Below are 14920 nucleotides of genomic sequence, written 5' to 3' on the forward strand. Positions count from 1 at the left end.
AATTTGAATCAATAGAAAAGGAATGGTATAAAAGATAAATCGAAATGAGTGGTCATGGGCTCAGCGAGTTGAATGGTCCTGACAATCTCGCGCTGGGACGGAGATAGTGTGCGGTACAAGGAACACCTGTTTATTTTACTTAGCTAGCACTACGTCGTAACGAAGTATACTTACTAAACAGTGTAGAGCAAATTAGAGACTGTTTCTTGTCGTCGTTATTTTTAATATTCATATCCTTCTATGGCTAGTATGAAGGACTTAGACCTTTGTCCATCTGTAAACTAGAATCGGTTGCCGCACTCTATCTCTACAGCCTTACCAAATATACATCAGCCAAAGGATCATGTTTTCCTAAAATTTTACTTAGTTAAACTGTTTGCTAACTGGCATTCTTTTTTTTAATTAATAACGATCTGGCAATAAAATCCATTCAAATAACAAAATAAAAATTTCCAAAAAATAACCTACCCCCCGTTCTTCCGAACACTTTCTTGAACAGGATCCGCAGCAGTCGACAAAGTTTAGCAACGATGTCGGACTGGCGCCGTGATCTTCAGCTCGTGGGCGTCGTTTTCATAGTCACCACGGCGCTATTAGGCGTGATGTTGCACTCGCTGGTAATCTCGACGCTCACAGACACCGAGTGGCTCGCGCTTCGACTGCCTACAACGCTCGAGGCAGCTCAAGAGCTAGGCAAGACCCTTCAGAGCTTCTCCGAGCGCCAACGAGGTTCACTTTTGCTCGCACACATGGGCTGCTATCTATACCTGCAAACATTTGCGATTCCGGGCACCGTATTTTTCAATCTATTGGGCGGCGCGTTGTTTGGGATGACGCTGGGATTTCCTCTGTGCTTGGCTAACAACACACTGGGATCGGTCTTTATGTTTCTCCTTTCGCGGCGTTTTGGCTACCGCGTCGTCACGCACTTTTTTCCGCAAAAACTCGATCGCTTAAGAAGTATATTGGACGCACATCGCGACGAAATGGCGCTGAATATGATATTCCTGCGCGTATTTCCATTCACCCCCAATTGGTTTATTAACATGGCGTCGCCCCACTTGGCCATTCCGCTAGGCCAATTTACGTTAGGCCCGCTATTTGGGCTCGTTCCGTACAATTTCCTGAGCTGCAAAGCTGGGCTTATTCTGCGCGAGCTACGATCGCGTGGAGACATTATTGATAGCGCCACGACGATGCAGCTTATAGTGGTTGCTATCGTAGGTGGCCTTGTGCTCCCAAGACTAAAGAGGCGTTTTGCCACGACCACTGGTACCAAGCATGATTAAATTGAGTGTTTAAATTACGTTTGTCTTGTCCAAGTTTTTGCTGAATTGAGTAAGTTTCAGATAATTAAAAAAATCTAAAAGCTATCATTCAGCGTGTATCAAACGCACTATTTTTTTTTTTGTTCGTCGGGACCAAGCTAGACAAAATAAATGTCAGAGATACTTCTTATTCATTCGACGCCAGGCCAATTAGGTCTGCAGAGCTCTTATTGGGTTTGACTATCACAAGGTGCGTAATTAGATCCCGAATTTTCAGTATTTAAAATGCTAGACACGGGCGGATTTTAATTTTTTTCTGACAGACTGTAATCGTGAAGGTCTTCTTTCGTTGGAATGGATATGCAAATCTTTTAGATTATTATTAGAGTATACAATTATACGAGTAGTCTGCGCTGGTGCTCCCTCGCACTGCAGCAGCAATTTTCAATTATTTTGTTTGGCGGGAGTTGTTATACCTTTTAACGATTACTTTCAAACAGAAAAAAAGTTATCGCGATTACAACTTAAGATTCTGGAATGTGATGCTAAAAATTAATGGCTAGAACACTGCGATGTAAGAAATAGCTAATTAATTTCAAGGGAAAGCACAATATCGTTCAAGCTAATGCGAGGTTTAAATCAAGCTGTCGACGTCCTAACTGCAATAAGCCACGAAAATGCAGGCTGTTTTCCGTATCAAAACAAAAGCAGCCGACCGGCCGTGATGGCAAAAGGTGGTTCTACCAAGAGAATTCAAGGTGCCTTCCTCTAATATTTTAAGCGCAAATAGGTTTTCATCCGACTTCTATACAAACACGTAAAAACTCGCGGTACTCAAAAGTGATTAGCAAGCAACTTAACGATTTAGAGGTATGCCAGCGTCGACGTCCTGTCATGTAAAAAGACGCATTCTTCACATTGCCGTATTAAGACGCAATTTTTTTTGCGAAGTCTTCGGGGCCGTGTAGGAGTCACTTAGCTTGCTCATCACCAAATAAAAAAATGCTCTTCGATCAATCGCTGCAAACTTTCATGTTCCTCGCGAAACAAACTTTTGCGCAATATTGGACGCATATTCCCAAAAACAGTTTATTATTTGCGACTGAACTTCATTGCAATGTGCGCTCATGAATGTGTTGGAGGTCTCCGCATTGCATAATTCAGAGGAGTGCTATTATGTAAGGCACGAAAATATTCTAGATCGTGTTTTTCTGTCACATGCAACAGGCTTTCTAGCTACTGGTAGCGTTAAAGACTTGCATTGGCCTTGTATGCAAATTGCCTGAGGTCACTTTAGGTTTTCCGACACTATTTAAATAACTCATGTTACAGCTCTCCCGTGACCTCAAGAGCAAACGGTTGTATCAGACGATGTACTGTATGTACAGTATTATTTACGCTACTTTTTTTTTGCAGTTTCCATTTTGAGGTTGTCAAGGATGTAAGAAACTATTTTAAATTTTAAATTTGAGCTATTATGGAGTATTAAGCGGCTAAAAAAGCATCTTCGGCTACTATTGCTTGTCAGCTTGAAAATAAAAAAAGTTTTGAAGCAATAATGGACTACGTACCTAATATCACGCTGTACAAGAAATGACTCAAAACCAATAAAAACAACACTCTTCGCCTTGCGTCATGGCCTTCATGTCGGTAGCTCGTCAGGCACGCGCCACTTCTCGATTCCTCTATTCCCGTATGCGCGTTTGTCCTCTTGTAGCTAATGAGCAATTCTTGCAGCGAACGAAGTGGCAGCGCTTGCCCTGTGCGATGGAGTCTCCGATCCTATCGACTCGAGTAGGCTTTTTGCGAACAAAGGTGAGCGAGCGTGTGGTCCTGCCAGAAGAGAACGAAATTGAACCTACGCTAGCATTTGACGACAGTGAAATGACAATTGAAGATGCTTCGATTGAAAACTTGCTGAAAGAGCTCAATGAAGTTTTTGAAATTATTGCTGCTGTGCCACTGATGGATGAAGAGGAGTATGGGGAAGTGCGCCAACACTTTGAGAGTGGCAGTGGTCTTGATGAGATTGATGAACGTGGGTATAATATTAAAGCTGGGACGCATAAGATTTGGAAGGGTGAGCGCGACCTTACAAAGATTGTTGAGGGATTGGATACCGATTCGGCCCAGATTCTGCAGCGTATCCTGCTCCACACGCTTAATATTGAGAGAAAAGTGCGTGAGATGCTCTCGAATGGTGGAGTTGATCCCGATGACAAAGATGAGTTGCAAGAAGACAATCAGGTCATTTGAGATTGTCCGTTAAAAAAGAAGTCATCTCGACACCATCAAGGTATTGCGGAGATCTTGGTCGAGCCCGCGTGCTTTGCTTTTGCTCTTAACTTTTGATTCGACACAGGCAATCAAGACGTCTAAGTCCCGTATAAATGATGTACGTATACTTGCACCATTGATAAATTCTCCTTATCTTATGTTAGAAATAAAGAACGATTGTAAGAATACCTCGCCGTAAAATGCACAAGAAAATGGGCAACATGTAATTTCAGGCATGACCCGAATTTGTGCTCATTACGAAAAACGCATATTTTGCTCTCAAAAAAAGTGATAAATAATTTTATTCATTCTTGCCTTCAGGGCTCTGAAAAGCGGTGGTAATGGGCTTCGTCGCACTAGCTCGTCAGACGCTTATCGTTTCTCGCTTCCAAATGCACGCGTCTACACGCTTAAGCACAGCAATTCCCTGGCAACAAATGCATAAGCACCGCGTGCCTTGCTCTATCGACCCTCCATTCCTATCAACCCGAACCAGCAGCATTAGTTTTGTACGAACAAAAGTCAGCGAACGCACGCTCCGTCGGAAGAAATTACGCGTCAACAAGAGCCAAAAAGGAGTCAAGGTGCCAATTCTTAAAGAAACGTTGCGCAAGCTCTATTTGCGTACGCATCCGGATCTCTTTGGACAGTATCCAACGCAGCAGCGCGCAAATGAGGAATCGTACAAAGAGCTCTTGGGCATCCTGGACGCCATTGAGAAACACAATCAATTTCCCCCAGCCAAGACCTTAAAACTTCCATTTTTTTTAAAAACACCTATCGAGGGTGAATTTAAAGAAGTCGAGTTGCAACTACGCACGACGGGAGGTGCATGTAATACGTTGGTAGAGGAGGCATTGGGTCAATTTTTCAGCAACTGTGGGCTCCCTGAGGTCTTTCAATGGGACAAAGGAAGCTGGGGCAAAAGTGTAGGTAAACACGCAGTAGAGAATCCAAATTTAGGCTTTGAAAAGGAAGATGAAACGCATGAGAACGACCGTCACGAGGCCAAGCGCGAAGAACGGCATTCTTCAGCTCCGGCTTATAATCCCGTGGATCGTAAAGCACCAGAAGATCATTCGATTGAAAAGGTTCTGAATGAGTTAGACGACACGTTGCAGCTTATTGCTGTCGTGCCATATCTTGACGACGACGACAAGCAACAGCAAGCTATTAAAACTCATTTTGAACACGGATCAGGTCTCGATGACCTCGATGCTCAAGGGTATTCACTGAAAGCGGGAGTTATTCAATTGTGGCAAGGCGAACGGAATCTACAGGCACTGATTCCTGGATTAGATGGCGACTCGGCGATTCTAATGCAGCGAATTTTGCTTCATACCGTCGATATTGAAAAGCGTCTCGAGAACGTCATTGCTCAAAGCTCCTTGGACGTTACGAGATTCACTGCGGAAGCTTGTAATCAACAGAGCGAGTAAAGATTCTTGGATGACTTTATCGATAAAAGATTATCGCGTTATGTGGGCATTTACAATGAATTAATTGTTAAGCACTGAACTTACATGCCCAAATGCACAAAAGATGACACGGCACTAGGACCTGCACCCAGGATTGGAAAGAATAGTGAATTACTTCTTTGAGTCGCTGTCCTAGACAGGAATTAGCTCTTACATAACATCGAGTGACCCGGGGCCGTCAGTTTAGCACGAAATGGAACGGGGTGTACCGTTAAAACATGAATATTATTTCTGTAAGAGAAAATAATAAAGAAGTATTTACGTTGGAATTGTTATATTCAACTTAAATTCCTAGGTACTTAATTGAAGTAATAAAAAAAAAACCTACCACTTAAGTGTGCTTCATATATATGTGACCCACCCTTATGTATGTGATGCACATTGGTACATCCTAGCGTCATCCGCTATGCGAAATACCCAAAAACGATACGCTCGCAGCACATATTAGTCTATCTACAAAGACGGCATTTATGCTAGGTAATAACAGAAATTTATATTTAATGCGATTAAATATAAATCAGTCTTAAACTTACAATATACTTGATAAGTTTGCACGAGGAGCCGGATTACCGCTCCCGTGACGACACTTTTATCAGTGTACTTCGTGAGTTGGGTGAGGTCGCTAAGGCGCCCACCACAAACCTCACTGCACGTGAGAGAAGGCGGTAAATCGTCGAAGGTGTGTGCGTGCGTAGTACGTGGCAGCTTTAAGTAGCGCCCGTCTACACTTGGTGGAACTTGAAATCCTTCCCACGACCCGCATCTTTGAGCGTGTACGTGAGGATGAGCCTCAATATCGATTGGACTCATTTCCCCCCACCTCCGAACATCATCGGGAGTTGGCTGAGCAGACGGCGCAGGGACTTAGGGAACAAGCCATGGCCAGGGTCTTGGGTAGTCTCCTGAGCAACATGTTACTCAGTTGGAGCAGTTTGACGCACTCATGCTCGGACAGCGAAGGGTCGCGTCCGAGGCACAAAGCCATGCTACGGCGGAGTCTGTCACACAGACTCAGGATGAGCTAAGGCGAGAGCAGGCTCGAAGCGAGGCTTTCAACAGGACTGTTAAGATGCTCTCCGCTCTCAGCCGAGGCTTATTCGGATGGACCCGCCCAAGTTCGATGGAACTGCAGCGCGCACGATATCCATCGGCTGTTAGCAGTAAAGCAATGCGGTGTGTCGCAGCTAATCGAAGATGACAGCCCGATGGTGCCGTACTCCATGTCGCACCCGCGCGGTAAAGCCTCAGAGTGGGCTTACTCGGCGGGTATAGCGTATTCAAGGTGTTCCCTTCATGGGCGATTATAAGACAAAGACTCGCGCCATGTGCCAGCCACCAAACAACGAGGTGTTGCATAAGGTGCGCGTTTTCGGGGCGTGGCAGGCGAAGCGATCTATGCAAGAGCATGTGCAGGAGATGCACTAGCTGTCGGGATCAATTACCGTAGGTCCGATTGGGGAGCACATAAAAGTGCCCAAGTTTATGAACGGAATACGTCATGGCTCATCGTGACAGGCTCTTATTAGAAAGGTGCCGTCAACGATGGAATCCAAATTGCCTTAGTTGAGGAGAAATTTTACAACAGTGCCTCGGCGATAGCTTGGTATAAGCCGTCGGCCGAGAGAACAGGTGTCACTTCCATGGAGTTGGGCAATGCAGACGTTGTCTGTCACAAATGTGGCAAGCGCAGTCATATGAGCGCTGCTATGCCTGGGCCCCTGCTGGGGCGAAGACGCCCAGCAAGAGGAATCCCTTTCCGAAGAGCGATGGCAATAACCAGCGTGCGAGACGCATGAGTCCGCATCTACCACTGAGGGGTCGAAAAAATGCAGGAGAAAGCTGAGGTAAATCGCTTTAGCTTCATCGATGGCCTGTTATGGCATCAGCTGTCACCTTGTGATTCCTTGGGAATCTATGTGCCTCATGACACAGACCTCAAGCTGATGACCCTTCACGAGCTCCATGATGCGCCATCTAGTGGGCATCTGGGCCGTGAAAAGACATTCTTACGAGTGTCAGAGAAATTTTGGTGAACGCACTTATTTAGATGGGTGGCCAACTATATTCGCTCTTGCGAACAGTGTCAGCATAAAGCCTGCACCGTCCAGCAGTGCGCCACTGAAGCCGCTACCGATTCCAACCAACTGTTGGAAGTCAGTAAGTCTAGACTTCACATTAGGGTCGGACGGGGCTCGTCGTCTTCGTAAACGGTCTAAGCAAGATGGTTCATTCAGCACCATGTAAGACATCGATCAAAGGCAAGTAGGCAGCTCTCTTGTCCTGGATCGCGTATACCGATTACACGAGATGGCCGAGTCCATAGTATTGGACCGGGATCAATGATTTACGTCTGGGTTTTGGCGACAAGTGCTTGGGCTGCTAGGTGGCGAGTTCCCCATGTCGACTGCAGACCATCCTCAGATCAATGGCCAAACAGAACGTGCCAATCAGGTCGTGGTGGATAAATAGATATAATGGCCTATACCTATTTATGGATAAGATTTCTGAACATTACTATGTAAGTAATATTCTCCAAATATTCTCTACCTTTTAGATAATATATTAATAAACTATTTATAAGTGTTAATTTTATGTAACGATACACCCCGTCGTAGCATGCGTGCGGCCCAGAACATCTAAGGGCATCCCAGACCTGTTATTGCCTCCAACTTCCTTTGGTTTGATTACCCAAAAGTCCATCTAAGAAGTCCACACACCTACCAAAAATGGTAAGCGGAACTATTTAGCACGAGCCGGATTACCGCTCCCGTGAAGACACTTAATCAAAGTACTTAGTGCGTTAGGTGAAGTCGCTAACGCGCCCACCGCAACTACCTCACTGCACGCAAAAGAAGCTGGTTAAACCGCCTCCTCGCTGTGCTATGGTGTGTGTATAAGTAGAGCGTGGCCGCATTACGACGTGCCCGCTTGCAGTTTACTGATGCCTGAATTGAGTCCTGAGCATTTATCGTTTAATTAAAATTCATCAGATAGGAAGATCAATAAAAATCTTGAGTCTGGTTCGCGAGGCGAAAATAGCCAAATCGACCACCCTTACAATGAAGCTTAAATTTTAGCCCACGCAATTTTAATTTTAGAGGTCGAGCATAATTTCGAGCGTACACTCGCTGCAGCATATATTTACAGCGGAACATCGTAGGAAGATGCAGGTATCATTTAGGCCTTCGCTGTCTACTGAAAGTCGTTTACGCTATCACTACATTTAGGTTAGCGTCAGCAGTTGGCGTATGCGTAAAATTTTAACGCTCGCTCATACCAGGCTTGCTCCTGATCTGGTAATCGACAATATCAAAGCCGGGTCTAAGAATGGGTCTGGCTTGGTCCCGCCTTTTCGAGTACAGCTAATCACACATGCGGAGGCTGCCTATTTGGCGTTACTCGAAGAGCAGCACGCGCACCGAAAGGCCTTATCAAATTACTATAGTGGCCGCTTATGCCATATACAACTTAAATAACGTTCCTATAAAGCTCAGCAGTGTGTCCAACAAATGGTGCTGGTCGAATGTACGGTTCCGTACCGCTTGGAGGTCGAAACCTCAATACCGAACAAAATGGAGTTAACGTTAGACATATGGAATATCATCAAATGTTGACGTTGCATTTTATGCGCAATCGGAGACGCGGTTGTGCCTGTTCACGCGCGCTCGCCCAAATCGACGTGTTTTTGACTGCCTCTGTAATGAGGCACACATTGGTTGGAGAACCGTTTTGTGGTACCTTTATTGTAATGGGGCACACATCGGTTGGAGAACCGTTGTTGTGGTACATTTACTTTATGGGTAAATACCCTTTTATTCTATTTTAAAATAATTAATTACTTAAATTCCATTTATTATGGGTAACAAATGTAGTCGCCGCCAGATATATATCTGGCGGCCGAAATCTATTTTGAATTAGCTACGGTAAGGTTTTGAATTTAAATTAAAATTAAAAATGCTGAGTTTTCCTTTTGATCTTGAAGTCTAAAAGTCTTCCTCTATCTTTAGCAGCGAAGAAGCTCCGCTACATCTGGTAGCACTAGTAGTCAATCTCTGAGTCTTTATAAGACTAAGCCTTCACTGAAATGGAAGAGGTCTCAAAACTTATAGAAGCGCAGGGCATAGCGTATGACAAGCTCAAAACTTTATTTGGGCTTGAATATGTAAAGTTCAGTATATTCAGGGACCAGAGGTTTTGCATGCAAGGGTTGAAACCTTCATGCGTACGAATCCTCCCCGATCGGCCAGGTTCAGGATCACCCTTGCGGCATCTATGCCAACTCGGTATATCTCTGTACCTCGAAGATAGAGCCATGGAGTGGGCACTCTCGTGCAGCGTCCATAGACGACGCTTTTTTTTCTCATGGGATTCGGTAATTCAGCAAATGACCAGCATGTTTGCACCGCCTGATTAGGCTTTACGCATACGATCACGGCTCATAGCGACTCGACAGGGTAAACGAGCCCTAGAGGACCATGCCCAGGAGTTGAGAACACTCATTGCATCTATGCTTCAAGGCCCGATGCAAGAAGCAACTATCGTAAATTTTTTTGGGGTTTCTCAATGAAGGCGTTGACCGTTCGGAATTATTACGACCCCATCCAGCTACTTTCGAAGACGCAATTGCCATAGCGCTACGCGCTGAGTTCGTCTTTAAGTCTGCTCGCGTTAGCCCGCCTATTTACCGAACAAGCTCTTCGAGCACATTGGTACCGTCTAATAGACCGGAATTCATGGATCTACGCCTCGTTGAGGAGGGAGAAAAGGCACTTCAAGCAGTGGAACAGCATGAAATCATTTGTAGATGTTGTATGTGCGGAAGCACGAAACATTTACGTCCGGCCTGTCCCCTACAAAATACTCGTAAAGCTCAAAATAGCACCAATTCCGACCTATACCAGAAATCTGGTACGGTGCGGAAAACGTCGATACCATGTAGGTGAAAACCGCTCTACTGGGGAAGACCTAGGCTCTGTTAAAACTCTAGGAGGTGAGAATAAATAGAATCTAGCCCCAATTAGATCGGTGAGAGTACAAGCCTGGCTGCTAGTCGCTTTAGCGACTGTAAAGGGTTTTGATAAGCCGTGGTCAATTATAATTGACTCAGGAGCGTCTTGCACTTATGCTTGACGTCTTTCGCTTGAGGGAAACTAATGCGTTGGGGACTTAAAGCGCATGAAAGTGATACAATCACTGCTCGCTTAGCGACTGGGACTCGTGTCACTGCTCCTAAAGTTTCTTGAATTTAGGCAAGAAGTTTCTGGACTTTGACAGTATGGAACGCTGCCTCGTCCTTAATCGAATTCGAGATATGATCCCATCCTTGGTATGGCCTGGATTAAACGCCATGAGTCACGGATCGATTGGAGGTCTAAGACCTTAGGCACCACGCGCAATGTTCCAAGCAAATTTCTGAGAAGTCATGAGCCCACCTTTGCTAGGAGACAAAAGCGCTATTGGCGCATATGACTGACTAAATTTATCAGTGTGTTAGACATTGTAATATCTGAGTTACTAAATCCAATGTTGAAAACATTTATTTTGGGCTTAACTCAGAAAAAGGAGTTGGAATGGCACGTATTCCGTCGAGTAGCAATTGTTTTAAAAACGATTCACTAAATGCTAAAAGCATTGTTGGCCTAAGACCGAGTCATCAAGGGTGTTATATCCCTGAGATACGTGGAGTGGCAAGTCTAAGTCCACCGTGGTCGGCCGAGGTGGCATCATGCTGAGTGTCAGTAGTGACATAATTGGCGGTTCGCCATGGCATTTCGGGTCAAACCCTTTTAATGCACGTGAAATGACACGTAAACGGTCGCTGGACAAGGAAGCTGAGTTACCTAATTCCTTGTCGGATGTCGAAGTAGACACCAGCTCTGGTATAGATCCCATACAGGCTGAAAATTTGAAGACGTGAATGTCCCAGCCTCTAAGAGGCGTATTGTCTCTACTCCAAGGCTGGCGAGACGCGAAGGGTCTATACCCTCGCAAAGTGATTTGAGTAAGGAATTGAATACGCTTGTAATGGTGTAACCGGTAGCATCGAGGCAGAAGTTAGCCTTGCGGCAATCCCTTCGTAACATGCTCTTCTGCAGTAGACGAAATGTCTATTGATGAGTGCGGCCGAGCCTTAAGGGCTAACGACCTATCTTAGATGGTAGTCATTCGACCTATGATTGAGTAAAACTCATCGTCACTTCTGGACGAAGCTGTCCTGGCCCGTCCTGGATGATACAAAAGCTGCATTAAGTGCGCGGAGTGAGTCATTGATCCTTAAAGATCCTACGGATCCACTTTATGTGTGGATCAAGGTATTCCAAGATGTGGTATATACCAATCCACCATCTGTTTTACCTGCGGATAGAGGTGTCCGTCATGAAATTGACTTGGTCAATACTGTGTCACACGACAGCGGCCTTTATCAAGGGAACAGTGTGACGTCATTAACGATTTCTTTCGTGCTAAGTACGAGGCGGGAATGGTACCCCGAGAGCAAATTTCCCCATTCGACACCAAAATTTTGTGTCAAAAAGCAAAAGGGTAAATAACGCATTGTACATGCTTATAATAAGCTGAATGCTGCCTCTATACCAGCACAAAACGTTATTCCTAGAACGGATGTTCAGAACAATGTGGTGGGATGTACAATGTACAGTGCACTTGACGGAGTCGATGGTCATGCGAACTAGCGTTATCCCGCTTACAGCGGTTAGCAGCACAGGCAGTATGCTATGGGAGTGGTTGGTTATGCCACAAGGGCTTTCTAATGCCCCGGCAATATTTAATCGTCTTGTGATGCAACTGTTCCGCCCTCATCGAGGTTATGCACCGACTTATTTTGATGACATTTTTGTCCATAGTCGTGCGGATCAGGTTCGGTCGGATATGAAAAACCAATTTGATCATTTGCGAGCTGTGCTTGAGTGTATGCGCACAAATGAACTATATGCCAATGCATCTAAATGCATTTTTAGCGCAGAAGAAATTCTTTTAGGGTGCTTTATTGAAAAGCGAGGCCTCAGAGCGGATCCCGCTAAGGTAAAAGCCATAGAAGATTGGCATGTTCCTAAAAATCAAATGAATTTGCTGAATTGGTTGGGTCTCGCCAATTATTTACACAAATTTAGCGAAAAATACTCTGATATGGCTAGGCCATTATCAAATCTCCTTAAAAAGGATACAGATTGGTGATGGACTTACCCAGAGCATAATGCCTTTCAAGCAGTAAAGGATAGACTTATCCATGCCCCGATTCTGGGACTGCCAAATCAAAATTGGCCTGTCAGTGTTGTCTGTGACGCATCGAATTTTGTTATTGGAAGTGCTCTGTTACAAACAAATAGTGACGGCATGAACGTGTCATTGCGTTCAAGTCTAGACAGCTCAAAGCTGCGAAAAAGAAGTACCCAGTTCATGACAAAGAGCTACTTGCTATGAAGTATGCTCTCGTCAAATTCAGAGCTCATCTGCTCGGCTCTAAGCCGTTTGTGATTTATATAGATCATGCGTCGTTACGCACGGCGACTAAGTCACCTCATCTCTCACAGAGAATGGCCCGATGGCCATCCTTTTTTGCGGAATAAAACTTCGAGGTGAAAAAAAAATTCGGCAAGCAAAATGCTTTGGCCGATGCGTTATAACGCAGGCCGGATTATGAGGTTCTCATGCAACGACTATCTCGTCACCTATTCCTGAATTAATCCGTTCGGCTTACGCCAAGGATGAACAGTGTGTAGCTCTGCTAGGAGGCTTAAAGAACTTGGATTCGGGTATTAAATTACCGGCACGTTTGCGTGCAAGTTTACATTGATTTTCTATCGATAACAACCTGTTGCTTTATTGCAAAGACATCGCGGACCCTCCGCGTGTCGTTGTTCCTCATGATGAGGATTTGAAGTACCGGATCTCTATGAGGCATACGATACTGTCCTTGGTGGTCATCTCGGTAGAGAAAGACCTACGGCTCTATCAGCCAGAGTTATTGGTGGTCCAAACATTATAAATGGGTCAGCACATATGTTCGCACATGCGAAACGTGCCAATGGGTTAAACCCTCGGCACATGCTGCTGCGCCGCTGGCGAGTCTTCCCGTCCTCATAGGATGCTGGGAGTCCATTAGTATGTATTTTGGTTTTGGGCTGCCGAAAGATTCAGCCGGTAACTCCGGTATAGTGGTCTTTGTTGACCGTTTGAGCAAAATGGCTCACTTAGCGGCCGTGCCGGATTCCATTGATAGAGGGGGTACAGCTAAGCTGTCTATCGATCGCGGGTTTCGACAACATGGTTTGCCTGTGGCAATTGTATCTGATTCGGATCCCCGTTTTCACGGGTAAATTCTGGAAATCAATTTTCCGAGTGCTTGGCACCAGATTGGATTTGTCCACTGCGGACCATCCGCAAAAACCGATGATTAAACCAAACGTGTCAATCGCGTCATTAAAGACGTTTTACGCAGCGTGTGTGCTCAGACACCAAAGCGCTGGAGCTCAATACTACCAGTAGTGGAATTCGCGTTAAATAACGCTGTTGATGCCTCTACAGGCTATACTCCGTTTTATATAAACGGTCTTACCCACCCGTGCGCTCCGTTAACAATACCACTGCGTGGTTCAGGGCTTGGTGGGAGAGAATTGGCCGATAGGCTTGCTGATATCAGCCCTGTTACCGTTCGTAAACAAGTAAGCGAGTTTCTCGCGACGCGATTTAGTGTCTTAAGACATGTAAGGGATACGATGGCTAATAGCCAAGACAGACAAAAAGAACAAGCGGATGCCAAAGGCAGAAGCTGTATTAATTCTTATATGTTCGGAGACCGAGTTTTACTAAACGCTTAAACCTACCTACCAACTTGGTTTCCGCGGTCTTCAAGAATAATTTGCGCCCGCGCTTTATTGGACCATTTTTACAGTCGTGGCCAAGAAGGGCCTAGCTTGTACGCAAAACCTCTCCAGCAAGCTGCGCACACACCCAGTATTTTACTTTGGCTTGCTTAAGCCATATCGAGACCCTTCCCACGTGGACTTGAAGGCGCTTGCGCCGAGACAGGCGGTCGTGCCGCAGATTGCTGTATCCTCACCAGGATGTTTAGTTGGCCCTCTAAACGAAACTAGCTGACACTCCAGTGTCGAAAGACGGTACCGAACCGCGTCAAAAGAGCTCTCAACCCGAGCAAGGACCTCATGAAGAAGTTGCACCTCGTGCCGTAGAGCATCAAATGCTTCTGCCGAAATTTCGGCCCCCTCCCGCGCTGCTTGATGCGCAGGGGATCCTCCAGTTTCATGTGGAAAAACTTTTAAAGCGACGTCGTCGTGAGGGTCAATACCAGTATCTGGTGAAGTGGCTAGGGTGCCCCTCTTCTGAAAACTCTTAAGGGTTCGAGGTACCTTTTCGGCAAGATTGCCTGTACGCCGGTGACGTTTTTGAGCGCCAAGATCAGGGTCAACTCGCGTCAAACGACGCTTCCCACCACTAATCGCGGGATTACGTGGATCTAAAGCCTCAGTGCGGCTTCGATCCTTGGTTGTACGGTCAAATGAAGCACTGAAATATTGGCTAGGCCTTACTTCGTTTTGTGGCATAAATGCCGAACGTAACTGGCCTTTGGCCTTAAGCTTAGCAAAGTCGAAGCGAAGCTTCCGTTCCAAACGAACATCACATCTATCCGCAGACTCTCTGATATTCCAGATATTACGGAGTTTGCGGGCCGGTGAACCCATTTCGAAAATGAGACTTCGTTTTCAGTTCCTGTTTCGTTTGGAAACAAAACGATCGGATTTTCCCTCATGGAGGTCACCGAAGCCCCACGGGCTTGATCACGTAAACGCGTCAGATACTGGCTTCGCATCATTACCTTCAGAGTAAGGTATTGCTCATGAAGAGCGTCGTGAGAAGCGATTT

The 14920-nt window shown here is 45.5% G+C and overlaps 3 protein-coding genes across 3 annotated transcripts; all 3 read left to right on the forward strand.

Moving 5' to 3' along the window:
- Positions 1-530: 530 nt before the first annotated feature.
- CCR75_009056 (uncharacterized protein) lies at positions 531-1289 on the forward strand (the record flags this gene model as incomplete). Its single annotated transcript, XM_067967102.1, has 1 exon — positions 531-1289. One exon carries the CDS (start codon positions 531-533, stop codon positions 1287-1289), a length of 759 nt encoding a protein of 252 aa, XP_067822566.1.
- A 1614-nt stretch (positions 1290-2903) lies between these two features.
- On the forward strand, positions 2904-3524 carry CCR75_009057 (uncharacterized protein; the record flags this gene model as incomplete). Its single annotated transcript, XM_067967103.1, has 1 exon — positions 2904-3524. The coding sequence occupies one exon, from the start codon at positions 2904-2906 to the stop codon at positions 3522-3524; it is 621 nt and encodes a 206-aa protein (XP_067822565.1).
- A 362-nt stretch (positions 3525-3886) lies between these two features.
- On the forward strand, positions 3887-4984 carry CCR75_009058 (uncharacterized protein; the record flags this gene model as incomplete). The annotated part of the gene is made up of 1 exon (XM_067967104.1): positions 3887-4984. The coding sequence occupies one exon, from the start codon at positions 3887-3889 to the stop codon at positions 4982-4984; it is 1098 nt and encodes a 365-aa protein (XP_067822570.1).
- Between the last annotated feature and the right edge of the window lie 9936 nt (positions 4985-14920).

This window comes from Bremia lactucae, linkage group LG7, assembly GCF_004359215.1.
Source record: "Bremia lactucae strain SF5 linkage group LG7, whole genome shotgun sequence".
NCBI lineage: Eukaryota > Oomycota > Peronosporomycetes > Peronosporales > Peronosporaceae > Bremia > Bremia lactucae.